We start from the raw sequence: 18,376 nt of genomic DNA on the forward strand, positions 1-18,376 counted from the left end.
GGTGTGCAGCACCCCTCGGGGCCGGGGCCGGGCCCCCTCAGAGCCCCCTCACAGCGCCCACAGCCCGCGCCGCCGCCGCCCGCCCGCAGGGGGCGCGCCAGGCCCCCCACGTGACCGTGCCCACGCCCCGCGGAGGCTCCAGCGCCGGCCGGGCGGGAGGGGACGGGAAGGGACGGGAAGGGAAGGGGAAGGAAGGGAGGGAGGGGACGGGACGGGAGGCAGAGCCGGGCCGGGCCAGGCCGGCGGCCGCAGGGCTGCGAGCGCCGGGGACGGCCGCAGAGCGCCACGATGTCGCGGGCCGTGCTGCAGCCGAGCCAGCAGAAGCTGGCGGAGAAGCTCACCATCCTGAACGACCGCGGCGTCGGCATGCTCACCCGGCTCTACAACATCAAGAAGGTGCGGGGGGCCCCGGCGGGGAGCGGGGGGGGACGGACGGGGAGCCGCCCCGGCGCGGTGCCCGCCGGCGCTCGGGCCGGCGCTGCGCGGGGCTGGCGGCGCTGCCGGCCGTGCCGCGGCCTAGCGGCGGGGCCCGGGGGCTGGGCGGGGCCGCCGCCCGGCCGGGGAGGGCCGGGGCTGCCCTGCGGCCGCCGCATCGCTCCGGGAGGGGCGGAGGGAGGGATGGGGGAGGCCCGGCCGGTGCTGGCGGCGGCCGCGGGAGCGGGGCCTGGTCCCGGCGCGGCCCCGCAGCCGCTCCCGCCCCGCTGCCGTGCGTGACTCACGGGAGCCGCGAGTGGGCAGCGCCGCCCGGGCTTTTCCCACGCCGAAACCTGTCGCTACCGAAGGGGAAAAAAAGGGGGTTTGGGGTAAAATTAGTAAGTTTAATTTCGATAAGTTCGAGGCGCGCGGTTGCTTAGCAGCTCCCGGCGTGAGATGGAACGGGTGTTTGAAGCGGCCGGGGGTGCTGGAGCTGCTCCCGAAGGGATCGGTGTTGGCCTCGGTGAGGCGGCTCGGCCGTGCAGGAAGCTGCAGGTCTCGCTGCTGAGGCAGGGATGGGTCCCGCCTCCCTGCTCGGTTAATTTCTCCTCGGGAAGTCATCGCTGTGCTTTCCTGTAGGGAAGAACGTAGTTCATGCCCCCACCCCGTGCCGGGTGCTTCATGTATCCTTCCCGGCTTCATTTTCCTACCGTGTGATACATCATCTGAAAGTGTACGGCCGCTCTGTCCACTTCCAGTAGTGAATACTACTTAGGTTTTATTGCTTTGCCTTCTACACGAATATTTCTAAGAGGTTTGTCATACTTCAAAGAAAATGTTAGCTATTACCTTTGAGCAGCGAGCACACACACCTTTCCCGATTAAAGTCTCATCCCTATTCCCATGCTGGGTTCAATTGCAATGGCAGAGGGAGTTTGAGAGTTTTAGGTGCTTATTTGATCTCTCTGACTTATGGAAACAGCTTTCTGTCAGGAGTGACCCTGCCTGACCGATATGAGCTCAAAGATGTGTTTGGTCCAAGAGTTTTGTTGACGTGGGAGACCTGTACTCCTAAGGGCTACCACGTGCATTGTGGCTTTTAAGTAAGGTATTTTTCCAGCAAAAAAAACCCAACCCAAGTGATTAAAGTATTCAGAAGTCATCCAAAGCTGTTTCGGTGTTTGATGTGCGCTTGAGTGTTTTCTGCAAATCTTCACTGACATAGATAAAGCGTTCTGACTAAATTATTGTAAGTTCCTGACTCTCCAAAGGGTTCCTTTTAGTTTGCAGCTTTGTACATTGGAAAATCATTTCAGCTTAATAATGGCAACAATCTAGTTACACTTTTAACAACAGAAATTCCCTATATATGGGGAAAACCATCAAAACGGGGAAGTCATTTGTGTGTGCACTTGTTAAGACTTGGCGAGAAATATACCAGGTGAAAAACAGGCCAGGGGAATTTTGCCTGAGCGTGGCCCTGCTTTGGGGGGCAGGAAACAGGACAGGAAAAATTAAAACCCATCTTCATACACGGCTGTGCCTAAGCCGTTGTGAGTGCAGGCTCTGTTTTCATTCCCAGGGACACTTCCTCCTATTAAGCGCTCCAGTGCCTACAGACATGCTTGGCATGTTTGGATGGCACAGTCCTGAGCATGTTGGCCCACATGGTGGTAGCTTCTGCTGTTACTCCTGTCAGTGAAGTGATGCAGGTGGACAGGCTCTCCGTAGGGGAGCATCAGCACTGGAGGTGACACCATTTTTTCCTGCAAGTTCCAAGAACTGAGTCCAAAATTGCATAGGCCTTGCACACAGAGAGAGAGGAGGTGTGACCAAGTGTCTCGACTGTTATGTGACGTGTATTTTTGCAAATCTGGAGATGTCCCAGGCAGAACTGTGTGTATTCATGTAGTGAGTTATGATTTAAATAGTTGTTTTCTTTAGCTGCAGTCAGTACTGCTTGACAGGGGGAACTGGTTAGCTCTGATGGTGAGCCCAGAAGTGTCAGGACTGACTACTGTGTTTTACTGTGGGTCTCTCTTCAGCCCAGCTGCAGCATAACTGGCTGTTTGGAGCACTTTGTTTTTCTTTATTCCTTTTTATTTTTTTTCCTTTCTGAAATCGCTCAATTCCAAAACTGCTGTTTGAGATTCTCTCATAGATTCCTCCGGTGAATATGATATCGAAACTCAAGTTACTAAAGAGAACCACACAATATGTGGTTTTGTGGTTAAAGGAAATGGTTAAGACTTATTTTTAATAAGAGGAAGTGAGAGATTGAAGTATTCGTAGCTGCGTTACAGATTGCTGTAGATGCTGTCTAGAGAAGAGAGATTTTCAAGGATTAAGAATTTTCTTGACTCTTAGAAACGAAGCAGGAAAATTTTACTTCCCAAGGAGTCACAGCAGTTGCTAAAAGCAGTTAGAAACTTTTATACTTAATCTTCCTATTCAAATTTCAGTTTTGATGTCATTGTGCTTACAGCTGTTAATTGTTCATAGTTCCCTTTTACTGACCTTCTGTGCTGCTGTTATCTTTTGAAACAGTTGAAAGTTTGTTGTTTTTAAGACAGAGCATCTGAGTGTATGTTTGCTTTTACCTCTGAGAGTGCCATGGAAAATACGCAAAGTGGAGATAGTAAGGTAATAGCAGATGATGAGACAAAACTCATGTTAGATCTGTACAGACGTGGACTTTTTGTAGTTGTTGTTGTTTTGAAGGATGACGCTTTGCTTGTTGCTTCCAGCTGTCTCTTTTGCATTGTGACCAATATTAATCCTGGACTTGGAATTCTTACCATTGTGGTTTCTCTCCTGGTTTGTTCCTTCTGCTTTTTAAGAATTTATCCTCAGTTATCTAGGTTTGCATTATTGTTTATTTCCCCTGTAATTCTTTTGTCAGTCCTTCACTACAACTACACATAAATCAAACACAACAGGGGTTTTTCATGTTATGGTGTCTCAGGTGAAGCTTGGATTTCATGGTTACCTTTCAGAGCAGACCGTGGCTTGTGTTGGTGAACTCTGTGTAGTGCTGCCAGTACTCTCAACTCAGAGCATTGCTGGAGAGCAGTGGTGGCAGAGAAGTAATCTTGTTTTTTCTGGGCCTGTTGGTTGGTTGTTTATAAAGCCCTTGGATACCGAGAGGTGTTTACAATGAAAGATTTCATCTTGAAATACCTGAAGTACAGATTTAGCCAGAGCAGATCTAGGGAGTGTGATTTTGAAGAATGTCTCAGCAGTGCTACTATCAACAGACCTGCTAGGGATGAAAGTGAAAGTTTTGAATTATTTAGAGTATATGTTAATCAAACTTGATGAGTCTGTTATTTAGCATGAATTGCTTTGCTACCGGTGTTCTGTTGTTTTTCACAGTACAGGCTTTATGTTTGTTTGCAAGATTTATTTCTTAAAATGTCATTAAGGAAATAAATTCTTTTGACTTTCCCAACTCTGATGATTACATAGTATCTGAAAAATGAGAATCTTAAATGAATTCTTAGATGTGAACTGCATAACTGAACTGAAGTCATAGATAAGGAACTTAATAAATATTTGCAGAGGTTTTAGCTGACTTCATATTTACCATTCCAAACTAAAAATGTGGTCCCAGTCCTATGGTAGCAACACAGAGCTTGGTGTGAAGCCAGATTTAAAATAATTTAGCAGGTGATTGCCAGTTAGTTCTTTAAAGATGTAATAGTGGGAATATTGGATTTTTACCCATATTGAGGATGTTACTACTTAAAACTTAGAAATTATTAAAGCCAGTTGATTGTTTAATTAATAGAACCAGTTAATAAAGTGTACTGTTTTGCTGAGGCACTAGAGTGGTTCTTCAGGAAAAAACTAGGAGAGATTTTAGGTGACTGGAAACCGTGGAGAAGTTTCCAATCTGCAGAGCTCTGAAGGCTGGAAGGGTGTAGGATTAGATCACTGTTTTGACACTGAGCTCTGTGCTGGAGTGCAGAGCTTTGAGCTGAGAGGAAAAGCTAACCAGTAATCTGGGTTTGAATAGTAAGGTTGGTTGGAATGGAGAGGGAATGTCTGCAGGTCACTGGGAAGTGTTTTGGGCAGCATAGATGTCGGCAGTTCTTTACAGGTTAAGGTGTTTGTGTCTGTGATCTTGGAGGGATGGCTCAGAATATTGTCCCACTGATAAGCATAGGAGGAAGCCCCAAGCAAACTCACAGTGCTGGCAGTTGGAAAGAAAAAAATTCCTTTGCTCAGGAAGCAAACACAGACTGGGGATACCATATCACATTATATTTTTTTCACATCCAAAGTAGATGCCCATAATTTTCTTGCCTTGTTTTTTTGGCTTACAAGTACAAATTATGTGCCTCCATCACTGTTCATGTGTCTCGTCATGTGCTGACACAAAAACAAATCCAGTTTTAGTTGCAGGAGATTTTTAAGGTTGTGTGCAGAGAAGATACACCTGAAAAGTTGTAACAGTTCACGTTTTAGATTCAGAATAGACAAGGCATTCCCATTGCCTCGCTTTCCTTTATTAAGACATTATTTATTAACTAACATTTAGGAAAAGTATTGTGGTGGTGGTACTTTCCTTAATTTTTTATCCTTTGCGCTTTACCTGCCCCCTGTTTGATTAACAGAACCAAGTGCTTAAACAGGTACTACACACGCAAGAGGACAGTGTGAGTTAATCACTGTACAGACAGTGTCAAACCCACATATTTGTTTCTAGTTTGGGCAGCTTAGGAGATACTTTACATACTGACCTTAGCAAGGCCGCTGACATAACCTCATTTGATTGTTCTCACAAACAATCTGAGGAAGTACAAATCTGGGTGAAGTTGTAATGATGAAAGCAGATGGATAACCGTGTTAGGGAGCAGTTGTGAAGATCTCACTGTCAGACAGTGGATCAGCAGGGTCTCACTGGGGCATGTCATCCCTCGGGTTCCAGTCACTCTGGCATTAACAACCGTGATGGCTACAGTGGGCTTAATAAATTTATAGATAGGGAACCGGGAGAAGTTACAGCACCTGACTGGAGTTCAGTTTGAGCTTAACAAATTGTAGGTATGGTTAATAAATGTGGAGGTGGTTGAGCAGGTAGGATTGTAAGCTCTGAGGTGCTCAGCAAAATTTCAAGTCAGAAGTAATGAGGTAGCAAGGCTGCAGAAAATAGCTGGGAAAGGTTAGGGACGTACCAGGGCACATGTGAACCAACTAAGCTTTGCTGAAAAAAGTCAGGGATGACATGAGGTTTTATACACGTGTGAGCAAGACCAGATGAAAAAGAATTAAGTAACCTTTTTGTTCTACGTGGCATATGTTGAGATGCATCCAAAACACGTCTGATTAAACACATTTTTCACAGTAGGTATGGGCAAAATGGAGAAAGTCCAGAGGAGAATATTGAGAGGGGTGGGTGGTGCAGAAAATTTCACCCATTCAGAAAATGGGATTATTAATTATTTTTAAGTAAGTTAATAAGTGATGCAATTCTTTAACTATTTAGGACTGCTACAGAGAGAAGGGGAATACTCTGTGCGATTCAGTATGACCAGAGATCAAAAAGTAATGGATTAAATGAAATTAAATATTGGAAAGTTAAATTAAATATTGGAAAAGACTGAGAGTGTTTTTTTAATTTGGCCTGTTAGAGACCTGTAAGTAAAGATTTGGCAGACATCTCCCAGGAGCAACATAGATACAGTTGATCCTGCTTTGGAACAGGAGAAGAAATAGGCAATTTATTGAGGTCTTTTTTAGCCTTTTCTTCTGATTTCATCTGAGTTTGCATTTTAATGGGTTGAATCTCTGAGTAGAGATATGCTAGGATTTAAAATAAAGTATATACTTTGGGGTTGAACACACACCAAATAATGAGTAGTAGCAGGGAAGATGTCTTGCTTAGCTCTATGAAACATTGGTCTGACTTTTAAAACCTTCAGTTATAATTTTAAATGAATATGAAAGTACATTATCTTTCAGACTTTTGAACCTTGGTGAACGAAAAGTGCAATAGCTGTTAAATTTCTAATAATTTTGAGCCATATTTTGGATATGTCCAAGGCCTTTAGAGACTGTCCAAAAATTGTATGCTTTCTTCGGCTTCCAGATTGTGGTTGAAACTCTGAGCATACTTTGTATCAAGATGCGGGTTTACCTTTTGTACAAGTATCATTCACAAAGCTTATCTGGGACCAGCCTGTTTAAGAATGGATTTGGGCTTCCACAAAACCTAAAATGCAGCCAAGCAGCTGGGATAGGCTTGATCAGAGGGGTTAAAGGAGGAAATGTATTGTGAACCACTATTGAAATCAGCTCTTTATTGATTATTCACCTCTCCTTCTGAGTCGTTTTGCTTTTTCAAAACTAGAGGTTGCCAGTTGATAATCTCAGCTTTAAATGCGTGGCAGAAACAAAGAATGTGTAATAGGTAGTATGGAGTTAATGGTGAAAATGTCTCTTTGAATGATTCTTTGCCTTTTATTATTTAGTGTGATTTAGAGGATGCATAGCTACAAACCAGGCATGCAAACTTAGATACAATTTAGGGTGAAGTCTTTAATGCCAGCAGCTCTTCCAAGGGAAGAATAGTTTTAATGTGCCTGTCTTTCAGGCGTGTCAGAAGAATGTGCTGTAGTAAACTGTAAATGGGATGTACAGGAGATTGTCCCATTTTTTAATACAGGAAATCTTAAGAGTATTTCCATTTACCAGTGCAGATACTAACTCGGGGGATGGTGTAGTTTTTGCTATCATTGAAATTCCATCCATTTCCTGGTTAAATTCACGTAGTTTTTTAGTGCAGAATCACTTGCAAATGAAATTTGAAGGTGAGGTGATTTGTTGATTATGATTATTTCTGTATATGTTGTCACAGTCCAGTGGAACTGTGCTCAGTAGTGTTTTATCTCCAATCTGCAGTAAGAGTACATCAAGATCTCTTGAAATAAAAAACCCATGTTAAATTGCTGCAAAAGATGATTTATGATAATCTGCTGACGTAGGAGGCTTGGGGGACGAAAATAGGAAATTATTGATTCAAATGGCTCTGTTTCTCTATTGTTAGGAGATAACCCTGCTGACAATAGAAGAAAATATTTAGGCTTTTTTACCATTCTACACCACTTAACTCAGGTAATGATTCTCAATTCAAGGGCAAGTGAGAGGTTTATGTTGAGGCACGAGTGAAGTTTGAGGGTTCTAAATGCAAGCTGGGGGCACTGACTACTGACAGTGATTGTACCTCAACATAATTTAAGTCACTTCAGCTGGATATATGTAGGATACAGATATCTTCTACCCTCAACTAGGAGGTAAAATGTTAAGCTTAGATTTTGCAGTGAGAGCTGTAACGGTATTTGGGCAAAAGGTCTCTTTGCTGTCTCATAAAGTCAGTGTATTCTGGGCCAAAGGCACTTCAACTGGATTCTGTTTTCCTCTTTGGAGGCTACTTCAGTGTATGCCTGAAGAAGGTTTTTGTTGCTAACTCTTGTTCTTGATGGCTGCTTTTGAGTGAGTACAACCTAGAAAGTAAATACATGTACTATTCTTCATTGTCAAAGTGAAGTTAGTACAGAAGAACCTCATAGCATCAAGTGAGGAAGAGAGTCTGATTTTTTTAAATAATAATAATATAGTATTTACCTTGTTAGGACAGGTAGGAAAATGCTGGTCTTATTCAAAACATGTGGCATAATGAAGCACCTCTAACCAGTGATGTAGGCCCATCTCTCTGAAGCTTGATGCCTGTGCCAGTGATGATAGCAAGTGAGTATTCTTAACCAAACTATTAGCTGTAAAAATCATATTGTTCTTGTTAGGGGTTGGATGCACAGAATCACTGTTCACCAAGTTGGGAGCTTATCATAGCAGGGTACCCCTCTTAAGTGCTGTGGAAAGAAATGCTGTAGTGCTTTAGTCCATTGAAAAAAATTTTTAATTACTTAGATTAGTCTCTAATTGTAGCTTGGCATCATCCTCTTCAGCATAACTGCTTGACAGCTGTTTAGTAATATACAAAAGAAGTCAGAGTTGACTGCTGGGAGATTCTTTCAGTATAACATTTCAGGGCTGAAGCAGCTGGAATCACGTAGCTTCAGAGCTATATTCCAGGAATGCTGCAGTAGTAAGAACGTTTTTAATTTGTGAATTTCTTTTTTGATGCTCAAAAAATGTGGCTGTTCTCCAAAAAAAACCCCCAAACAAAAAACCAAATGCAACCATTCCGTGTTGGTTTGGTGAGAACTTTTTTTGTTTGTTTTTTTTTTGTTTGGTTGGTTTTTTTTAGTTTGTTTGTTTTTTGTTTTGGTTTGGTTTTTGTTTGTGATTTTTTGGGGTTTTTTTGTGTTTTGTTTCATTGGGTTTTTTTTAATAAGAAATGAAGGAAGGTTATTGTATCCCACTTAGGGGAAAAAGTAGTATCTGAGGCTGATTAAAAAAGGGCTGCTGTTTTTGGCTAATGCTCAGAATTCTATGTGATGCTGGAGAGCTGTGTATGGCCAAGTGATCTTTGTATGTTCTACCACGATGTTCCTGCCCATTACAGCACTGACAAGGGATTTTATATTGACTGATACAGCTACTGAAAGCAAAAGCTGCATTTCTTACCTGCATTCTGAGACTGCTGCCCTCAGTGGCTTTGTTCTCTCCACAGTGCAGGGTTGTGGTTGTGTGTGTGCCTTATCACACCTTCACACTCGTGCAGAAGTGCTGGGATTGGGGTTTGTGTGTTCATTCTGTTGTGCTTTCTAGAGTGAACCACAGTGAGGTTGAGCTTCACAGGTCTGTTCACCATTTTAGAATTGGTTTAAGCACAGACTGTTCTAGCTGTGATGCTGAATGCAGGCAACAGTATGGATGAAAATTTCACTGATGCAACAACAGCTAACAACATCGATTAATACCAGTTCTTAGAGAGGAGCTGAGCTGCTGTGGAATGTGCAAGAGCCAAGAAAATGGCACTGACCTGCTCACTCAGTGATGTCTCCCATCCTCTGTCTATTCAGTTCACATTCAGCTTGCACAGCTTTCCAGAAGCTGCAATTTTGATGTGTGTGAAGGATACCTTCAACACCTTGCAGGAATGTTCTTATCTACGAATCAATCTAGGGTAGTTTATTAGTAGGAAGAATTACAGTTGCTTCAAGTGTGATGTCAGCTAACAAACAGTGGGAAGGAGTACAGGAGGAGCATATTATGTATACTGATAAAACTGAGGGTAACAGCTGAATTCCTGAAGCCACAGGAGGATGTGTATGTTGGTGTTTACAGAGGTCTGTTTCCATGTGAATGATCTGTGTGTAAGGGCCTGGGTAGAATGTAAGTTTTAGTAAACATTTCAGAGAGCTTATTTATAGGAAGAAAAACATCTGTTGCTAGGAAAAATAAGGAGTGTATGTAGAAGGAGTGTTTTAATTCAGACTGAAAAATTTATGAAGTCAACAGTGGCAGATTTGTTGTCTCCCGTGTAACAGCAACCATATTGGAATTTAACAGGGCACAAATACATGTCTGTTAACTTGTTTCAGTAATCTTTCTTTTGATAGAGAAACTTGCATGATGTGTGGCAAGAACAACAAATTGAAATAATCTGACAAAGGTTCTGACAAACCCACGACACGGAGTTAATTAGAACTTCATAAATCTGAAGTGCATTGTCTAACTTTTTAATGCCTATTTACAGTATAGCTTTTACTTTTGAAATTGTGTTAAGACTTTAAAGTGTGTACAGAATAGATCTCTTGTGGCACGTGTTGTTTGCTACTCTAAGGATATCAAAGCAACTGTTTAATATCTAACTGATGCTGTGAATGTTGCTGAATTTATTTTCATTATAAATTCTTGTATAATAGATACTAAATTTTATTAAAATACTGTATCTTTGGGATTACTAGCAAATATGAGAGGTTTGATATTAGAGTAGTACGTTAGTATACCTCATGATGGTCATGTACTGCCGGTAGACATTTTAGAAACTTACAATAATGACTCTTTTGTTTTTTTTCTTGGCTACCGTTTCTTTTTCAGGTATGTAAAACTTCACTGAGTTTCTCTCCTTTTTTCCCCTGTAGTTGCATGTGATGTCTGTTAACTCTTGTTTTCTCTCCCTACCTGAACTTAGTTTGGAAATACTATTAGTAGTTACATGTCTCAGTATATTTGCAGTGATTTGCACAGTAGTAGAATTCTGATAAGTATCTGTCAAGTTGTTTGTGAGTATTAGAATAATCACCATGCAGTAAGAAAGTGTGCTGCCTGGAGTAACAGATGGTCATAATGTTCTCTTGGATGTAGGTAATAGTGTATTAGTTCACTTAAATGTAATACTTTAGAATTTAAGAGTAATTTGTTTATATGTAATTTTTCTCTCTTTTTATTACACTGCTTTCCCAGCAAGGACAAGTTTGGAAGGTTTGCAAAGCTTTTCACCTTCCCTTTGCCCGCTTGCCCGCTTTCAGAATCGGTCTCATACTCCATGACTTCTGTCTCTACAGTCCACAACTCGGTCATAGAAAGCAATGTGGGAGAGTTTTTAAACGAGCTGCCTCATTCGAGTCCCCTCTGTTGCGTAGGAACGCCTAGCATGTAATTTAGTTTTGCATGAGACACGAAACTCCTTTGCCAATCCCCGTGAGGAAAATAAAACTAAGGCAATATTTGAGACAAACGCAGTTTGAGCGCAAACTCTGTCATGTAAGTAACGCTGCTTTTCATGTGTTCCTCCAAACTGAACGGTCTGGCATGGCTGGCTAGTCAGAGTAGTAGAGAAGTAGTGGTGTGTCTGACAGCATGCACTGGAGCCGCCAACAGCAGGTGCTTCCTCAGTCCTTTGTCCACAGAAGCTGCTCTGATCTGCCTACGTAAGTTATTTGAGAGACCTAACACTTATAGCTGCGACTTCACATCAAAATTTAATGAAGCTTCTCGACTCCTGCTTTTAAAGCACGGCCCATGCTGCTCTAGGAGTAAAGAACACGAGCAAAACTTCCGTTCTTAACCTAAGGAATAGGCTGCTTTAGGCAAGTACCGGTGGTTTGGCTGCGGGATGGAAAGTTGTCTGGCACTGAACAGTTGGAAGAAAAATTCAACGCAGATTGGTGGTGGGGTGTTCAGTTCTGTTTCACAAAGGATAGCTGAATCATTTAACGTGCCCAACACTGTCCTCCACAGATGATGACATGACTGAATTTTCTAACAGTTTGTTAACTCCAGATGAATACAACACTACCTCAAACCAGGAATAGCATTAAAAGGAAACCATTTTTTTTTCTCCTTTTTTTAGGATTGAGTTTTTTCCCTCACTGCTGTTCTGCACTAACTGCTTTGATACTTCCATGCATCTTTTTCAGTAGAAGAGCATCTCTGTACTGTTTCCCATTGCATATTTCAGCTGTGACAGTCCCTGCACTTTGCCTTTCATTTTATCACCTGCTCACCAAAAAAAAAAAAAAATATCAAACAGAAAAAGAATCTTTCTAGTTTGTCTTCAGATTTGCAACTATCACTTAGCTTTAGGTGGATGACTGTGTTTCTACTTCACTTTTTGTTGTATTTTTTTTATAGGCATGTGGTGACCCCAAAGCCAAACCATCCTATCTTATTGACAAAAACCTGGAATCTGCTGTCAAATTCATAGTCAGGAAGTTTCCAGCAGTAGAAACACGCAACAACAATGTAAGTAACCTATGGCTGTATAAGTATTTTTCTCAATACCCTTTCACCACTTGTTGTTCAAGTCTGAGAGGTTTTATGTGTTCTGATGAAGCACCAGAGACTGATAGTTGCAGTTGGAATATAGCTGTGGATTCAGATGTCTGAGAGAATATTACACTGTAACTCTGGGTGGGTTTTGTTAGGGTAGGACACTTTCTAGTTTTCTTTTAGCCTGCTCTCTTCTGTTCCATTCCAGAGAATGGTCAATGATAAGAAATCCTTGGAAAAAATCATGCCTTGCTTTAACAGGAGAAATTCCTGATGACCGGACTGATTGCAGAAGAAGTTGCATAACTTATTTGTGATGTGTCCTGACCAGCAGATCAGTAAAGGACACCTGATTGCACAGTGGGAAAAGATGTTTGTATTTTACAGGTGCTCTTGCCTATGGGGTCAGTCCCTGTGGGAAAAAAGAATGCTTTAATCAATAAGGAGAAACCTCATAAAGTACAAAACCAGGGAAATATAACTGTTTCCTTTTGAGACAGTGAGTTCAGTTCCAGTAGTAAATTATATTTCACCTTTCTGAGTGAGCCAGTATTGCTGAATTAGACTCTGTAGCCTTTTGGAGGTGATTAACATTATTTGATTACAGGTAGGCATTTTGGCAGGTGATGTGCACTTGTTCTCCAGTTTCAATTTGAAAGACAAGGGAAAGATTTTTTTTTATATTTTTTTTCACTTGCTTATATTTCTTTCTAAAGGTGAAAAGTGGAGGTAGGTGTTGGGTTTTGCATGTTCCCTGCATGCAGCTACGTGCATGTGTGCTTGGGAGGTTTAGGCTTGCTTTAAGCATTCAGGTTTCTACAGAATGGTAGTGGTAAGAACAATGGGAATAATGAGTTTCTTTTACATTGCCATCTCAAAATTATATGTAATCCCTCCAGTAATAGCAATGGGGAAAAAATCCAAAAAAAAACCAAACCAGAGAAAAACTTTCCTTTATGGAGGAAACAATTTCAATAACCATGTGCTTTCTCACTTTAAAACTTGTGCGTGCTTTGTACTCTTTAATATTGCTCATTTTTGCATGGAATTAGATTGTGTGAGTAACAAATATGGAATTTCTTTATCAAATTTATGCAGAAAGAATAAGCCCTTTTAACCCTGTTTGGTAAATGCTTCTGTATTCTCTAAATTTGAGTGGCAGATCTACTATTGAAAGTAAAAAATGATGTATGTAGAATTTGTTTAATGTATATGCATGTATGCTCTAAATGTCTGCAGTTGTTGACTGTGCATTTGGAGCTTAACTAATGGTAGATATTTAAGGATTTGGTGCTGTAAAGTTTGTGGAAAGAGATCAAAGCTAACTTGCTGTATTTTGACAATCATAGTTTCTAAAATAGGACACGCTCGTAATGTTTTGTCATTGCCTTGTGTTTATTTACCATGAGCCAGCCAGTTGACAAAAGCCTACCCTCCTTATGTATGAGCACAGTTTAAAGTAGGATTTTGAGCTCTAGCAATAGGCAGCTGGGGTTTCCTTCCTGTGGTCAGAGCTGATGGCAGTTTGCTTGTCTTTGTTATTTATAGATGTTTCCTGTAGAGTGTTGTATCTCCCAAAAAAGAAACCTTTACCCATTACAGATACCTCATGAAACAAAAGCTGTGTCATGTGCAGAGAAAGTTCTAGTTTGAGGTAAAATCCATTTTTGTTTATAAACCTTAGCTTCAGAAAGGTGTAAGGTCAGGAAGATGTTCCCCTCCTTGATCTTCCTTTGTTTCTCTCCTGCCGCTGGCCAACAACTACCTCACAATGTATCAGGAGGGCACACCAGGGACTTCCTTCAGTAGGAAAATGGGTCATCAGAGGTTTAAAAGGGCAAGAAACTCACTGGAACAGGAACACAGCAATTAAAGAAATATCACAAAGGATTACTGCAGTGGAAATAGTTGAGAAATCATAAGCTGTGTTTCCTCCTTGCCGTGAAAATTCCGGAACAGCCTTTCAGGAAGGAGTTTTGGATTTTATATGTTCAACAAACACTGCTTAGCACTGTGCACCTACACTGTTAGTAGTTTCTTTGGACATGTGAGTAGGTCATGTTGCCAAACAAGTTTGGCATTCAAATAGAGAACAAATAGAGAATAAGTACTGATGGCTTTTTTTCTTCTTTTACCCTATTTTTAGCTGTTAGTTTGTTTTCTCTCAGGTACCATCTTCTACAGTGTTCTGTGTCTCAGAAATGAGCAACACTTTGAAGAACATGAGCAGCGTCTGCTGTAATCAGATGAGCTTGAAATGCCTAAATTTTCATTCTGTTGAAACAAGGGTTTATGTTATATTTTTTTACTGATAGCTTATAGATTTTTATGCTTGAAAAATACACTTGACATTTCTTCTCCAATAACCACTGTGAACCACATAACCTTGAAAATATGCAGGTTGAAGACCGGGCTCTTAAATCAACTGTTGAGGAAATGGGCCAGCAGTGTAGTTGTTGCTGCACAGCGTATGAAATATCTGCAAAGGAAGGATGTGTGTAAGCAAGAACTTGAAGGACTGAGAAAGTGAGAAACAAACATTTTGGAGTCCTGTTTGAAAACAAAAATATGTTCTGATTTTGGGGAAACTGTACTGTTTATTTTAGATTGACTTAAGCTTTATTTTGAACAAGCTTTCTAAGCTACACAGGCCTTCCGAAAAGCTTTTTAGCACCATCATTCTTGGTCAGGTCAGTGATCTGATTGTGCTTATATTGACTCAGAGTAGCTTTTATTTTTTATTGAATTTCCTGGTCTAGCATCAGAAGACAAGTTCCAAAGTAAGGGATGCAGAAGCAGCCTGGTTTTTCTGAAGGCTTTTTAGACCTCAGCCTCTTATGAGGTGTACAGGCAAGGCTCTTGCCACAGAGAAATTGAAACCTCCTGAACTAAAAAAATAATGTCTTAGGACCTGTAAGTTACTCTGTTCTCAGTCAGTGTTATACTTAATGCCTTTTAAAACCAAAATAAAATACTTCACAATGGGGAACTGGAGGTGCAGGGAGAAAGGACATACATTTTTTTTGTAGATTGTGGGTAGAGTCTGTAAAATCTGCTGCCTGCACAGGTAAAGCTCCGTGTCTTTGTCTGATGAAGCCGTAGCCTCCTTTTTGCTTTCCCAAACACCACATATGGCAAGTAGTGAGAATATCTGCCTTCTTTCTTGAACATATGTTTTTCTTTTACTCAGATTGCTCCTCAGCAATTTCCTCGTAGAATAACTTTTTGAATTTTTAAATGTCATTGCTCAGCAGTGAGCACCCCAGTGAAGCATCACTTGGAAGTTTCTAAGGGGATGGTTCCTCATCATCTCGTAGCTGTGTTCTCAGTATTGTTCATGTCAATTCCTTTGTGGTTTGTATTCACTACACATTGAATTTCTGAGGAGATAATATCCTGAGGGTTTATTTACCTGGTTTAACTGCACCAATTTTCTGCTGTATTGTGTCAGTGGGGACTGGAAATAAGATCACATAGGGGCAGAGTACATACTGTGGGAGCATTTCCACCTGCCTGAGTGAGGATCTTTAGTTTTGAATTATTTCACTCGGCATTTTATTCAATTTTTCTCCACGACTGTGTAGCCTTTTTCCTTATAGATCCCAATGTACATGCTTACTCTGCTTTCTCTGGCTTACAGTTTCACTTAATTGTGAGCTGTTTGCATAGCAAATTAGCTGAATGTGGGAGAGGTGTTGTGGGCACAGAGTGGCTGGACCTCCTTGGCTAAAGCTTATTAGAAATCATTAATGCATGTTTTTATTAAATGCTTTCTTCTGTAACAAAAAATTGAAGTACACGCTTTATAACCAGTCTTGATTTTTAATTTGTGAGAGGTGCATCCAGGAATTAGTCTTTTTCAAAACACCTAATACAAATAATCATTTGTTTTTTCCAAGTCTTTCTTTTCAACCCCTGCAAGGGGTACAGTGCCTCAAGGAAAGTATCATTTATTTGCTTGTTTCTGCTGAAGCTCTTAATACCATAATTTGCACAGCACTAATGAAGATAATTTAGAAACTGTCTTCTGTGGAAACATAACTTTGGGATCTCAGCTGTGCTGCCTCATGTGTTGGTAATCCTTTTTCACTAGGAAACAGTCATTTATTTTTGAGGAAATTATATGGTCATTACAGATATGACAGCTGTTTCCTTTAAATTATCCTCGGAGCCAGTAAATTTTAACATTTTTCTCCAGCTTTCTGGGATGATAGATCTCATATATGGGAGACTTGATTTTCAAGTAACTTCCAGTTTTCTTAAGCAATAAAACTCCAACTGCCCATACTCCACCATCACAGTAAGTGGCCTCCTGACCATGAAAATCTAAACCCTCTCCAGGTAAGGGGGTGTCCTGCACAGCTGCCTGCCCAGCTCTGCTCCTGCTCAGGGAGTTCAGAGTGCTGAAAGGACCACAAAGGAGATGGATTTTCCAGAACCTGCTGAGGCAGCAGTTGATTTTATGGGAGTACCTCCTGCATGAGTCAAGTGAGATGATGAGTAACTGTTCTCTCTTCAGCTTTGTACAAACAGTGAAGATTACTTATGCTTGAGAATAGGATAAATTAATTATATTTTGCAGTTTCTTCTGAAATAAACTGTGTACAACAAAAACAATTTTATCTGCGTTTTCCTAAAAAATGATTCAGAATTGGAATTACTCCTCTGGTGCCTTGCTCTGACACAGCCGTACCTGCTGTTCTGGTTGCATGTGCAGTAATGTGTCTGAAGTCTTCAGCTGTTACCTACATAAGACTGACTTAAAAGGCCTCATCCCATAATGTAATCAGGAGTATAATATGTAAAATCTTTCAGTCTAACAGCCATTTGCAATTGGCAGTTTTTCATTTGTAGTTCCAAAAAGTAATGTAAGATCCTGAAATCCCTTTCAAGTGTTTGACTGAGCAGAATTCCCATAATGTAACTTGGATTTATTTGAAATTGTAAGCACTGTCAGCAGTGTTTACAGCATGTTTGTATTCATGGCTTAACCTTTGACTGGGCATGAATTTGAGATGGAGTAGCATCCAAATACAGTGTAATTTTTATCATTATTTGTCATAAATCATTGTAGCACACTGCTGTAAATGTCCATATGAGTCACTTGCCAAGGCAAATCAAACGAGTCATGTGCTTGCTCCTGTTGCTTCATAGTATCTGCAATACCTGCAGAGGAGTAAATGTGTGTAATACTTTAGCTCTTTGCTTCCTTCATTAAAACTCTCTTTTGATTTCCTGATTAACAACTGAAGAACTTGGCCTTGAAAAAACAAAGAAACAAAAAACCACCCCTTATTATTACCTAAACAGTATTTTTGACATGACATTCCAAAAATTGTGAGGTTTGTAAATGAACTGTAAAAAAACTTGCTAAAATTGTAAATGAAGGTGAGAGGGTGGGAAAACTATTCTTTATGGCTAACAGGTAGGTCAGTTTATGAAGAGGAGCCTCCCTGCTCCAATTGTTACTAATAATATGATCAACCCCAGAGGCAGCAACAGTTGTAGAGGATCATGGGTGCCTATTTGCTTTTTTAAAACAGTTAACTTAGTGCTAAGAACATGAAAACAAACCAAAAATAGATTTTGCAGCAGACACACATTAGTTAGTAAACATGTTAAATATTCTATTGCATCTTTTTATATGGAGCACAGCACTTCAGAGACTGCTTTTAACTGGAAATAAGAAAACCAAGGGCACACCTGTCAATCTGCAATTAGTTTACAGAATTTAAAAGTAATTTTCTTCATTTGATTAGATCCTTCTATCTTTCCCTGCTGCTCTGCTATGGATTTTGTAAACATGGAACTTTGTTCAAATGAATTGAGTTTTTCAAATCTTCCACTAAAGACTCTACAGGTGGCAAGTGTAGTGACTGCAATAAATGACAGCAAGAACACTGACAGTGTTGATTTACCCCTATCCTCAGAATTTTAAGTCAGAATTTGTAGTACTGCTTTTTGGGGCTTATATTGTAGCTAGTGAGATTTAGGGGATGGTGTTTTCTCTGAGGACATTGTAATGTCTCTGATGTCGGATGGTAGAACACAAATAGAGGTGTTTAGTGATCATACTTGCAGGAAAAATGATGCAAGAAGCAGAAAATTCCCCTTGTGTCTCTTCCTGGACCATGAAATAAGTCATTTATTCACATACCACTGCTACCAGTCAAACAAATGCGACAAAAAATTGCAGGAGTACAGTTATCCTCTGGTTTTTCACACATAATACTTTCTGAACAACCTTTTCTAGTTGTCTTCTATTTCTCCTGAGCCT

General features: G+C 40.8%; 1 protein-coding gene across 4 annotated transcripts in view; it reads left to right on the top strand.

The window, feature by feature from the left end:
* The first annotated feature begins 215 nt into the window (after positions 1-215).
* The window catches only part of NCKAP1 (NCK associated protein 1), a 58,822-nt gene continuing 40,661 nt past the window's right edge, over positions 216-18,376 (top strand). For 2 of the 4 annotated variants that reach the window (XM_050339293.1, XM_050339294.1), the window contains exons 1-3: positions 216-396; positions 10,792-10,809; positions 11,962-12,072. In XM_050339293.1, coding sequence (XP_050195250.1) covers positions 289-396; positions 10,792-10,809; positions 11,962-12,072 — 237 coding nt within the window. In that variant the 5' untranslated portion in view covers positions 216-288. The remainder of the gene's footprint in view (positions 397-10,791; positions 10,810-11,961; positions 12,073-18,376) is intronic. The other 2 variants (XM_050339296.1, XM_050339297.1) reach the window with 1 other exon arrangement.

The sequence above is a fragment of the Myiozetetes cayanensis genome, unplaced genomic scaffold, assembly GCF_022539395.1.
Source record: "Myiozetetes cayanensis isolate MyiCay16 unplaced genomic scaffold, myiCay2020 scf9, whole genome shotgun sequence".
Lineage (NCBI taxonomy): Eukaryota > Metazoa > Chordata > Aves > Passeriformes > Tyrannidae > Myiozetetes > Myiozetetes cayanensis.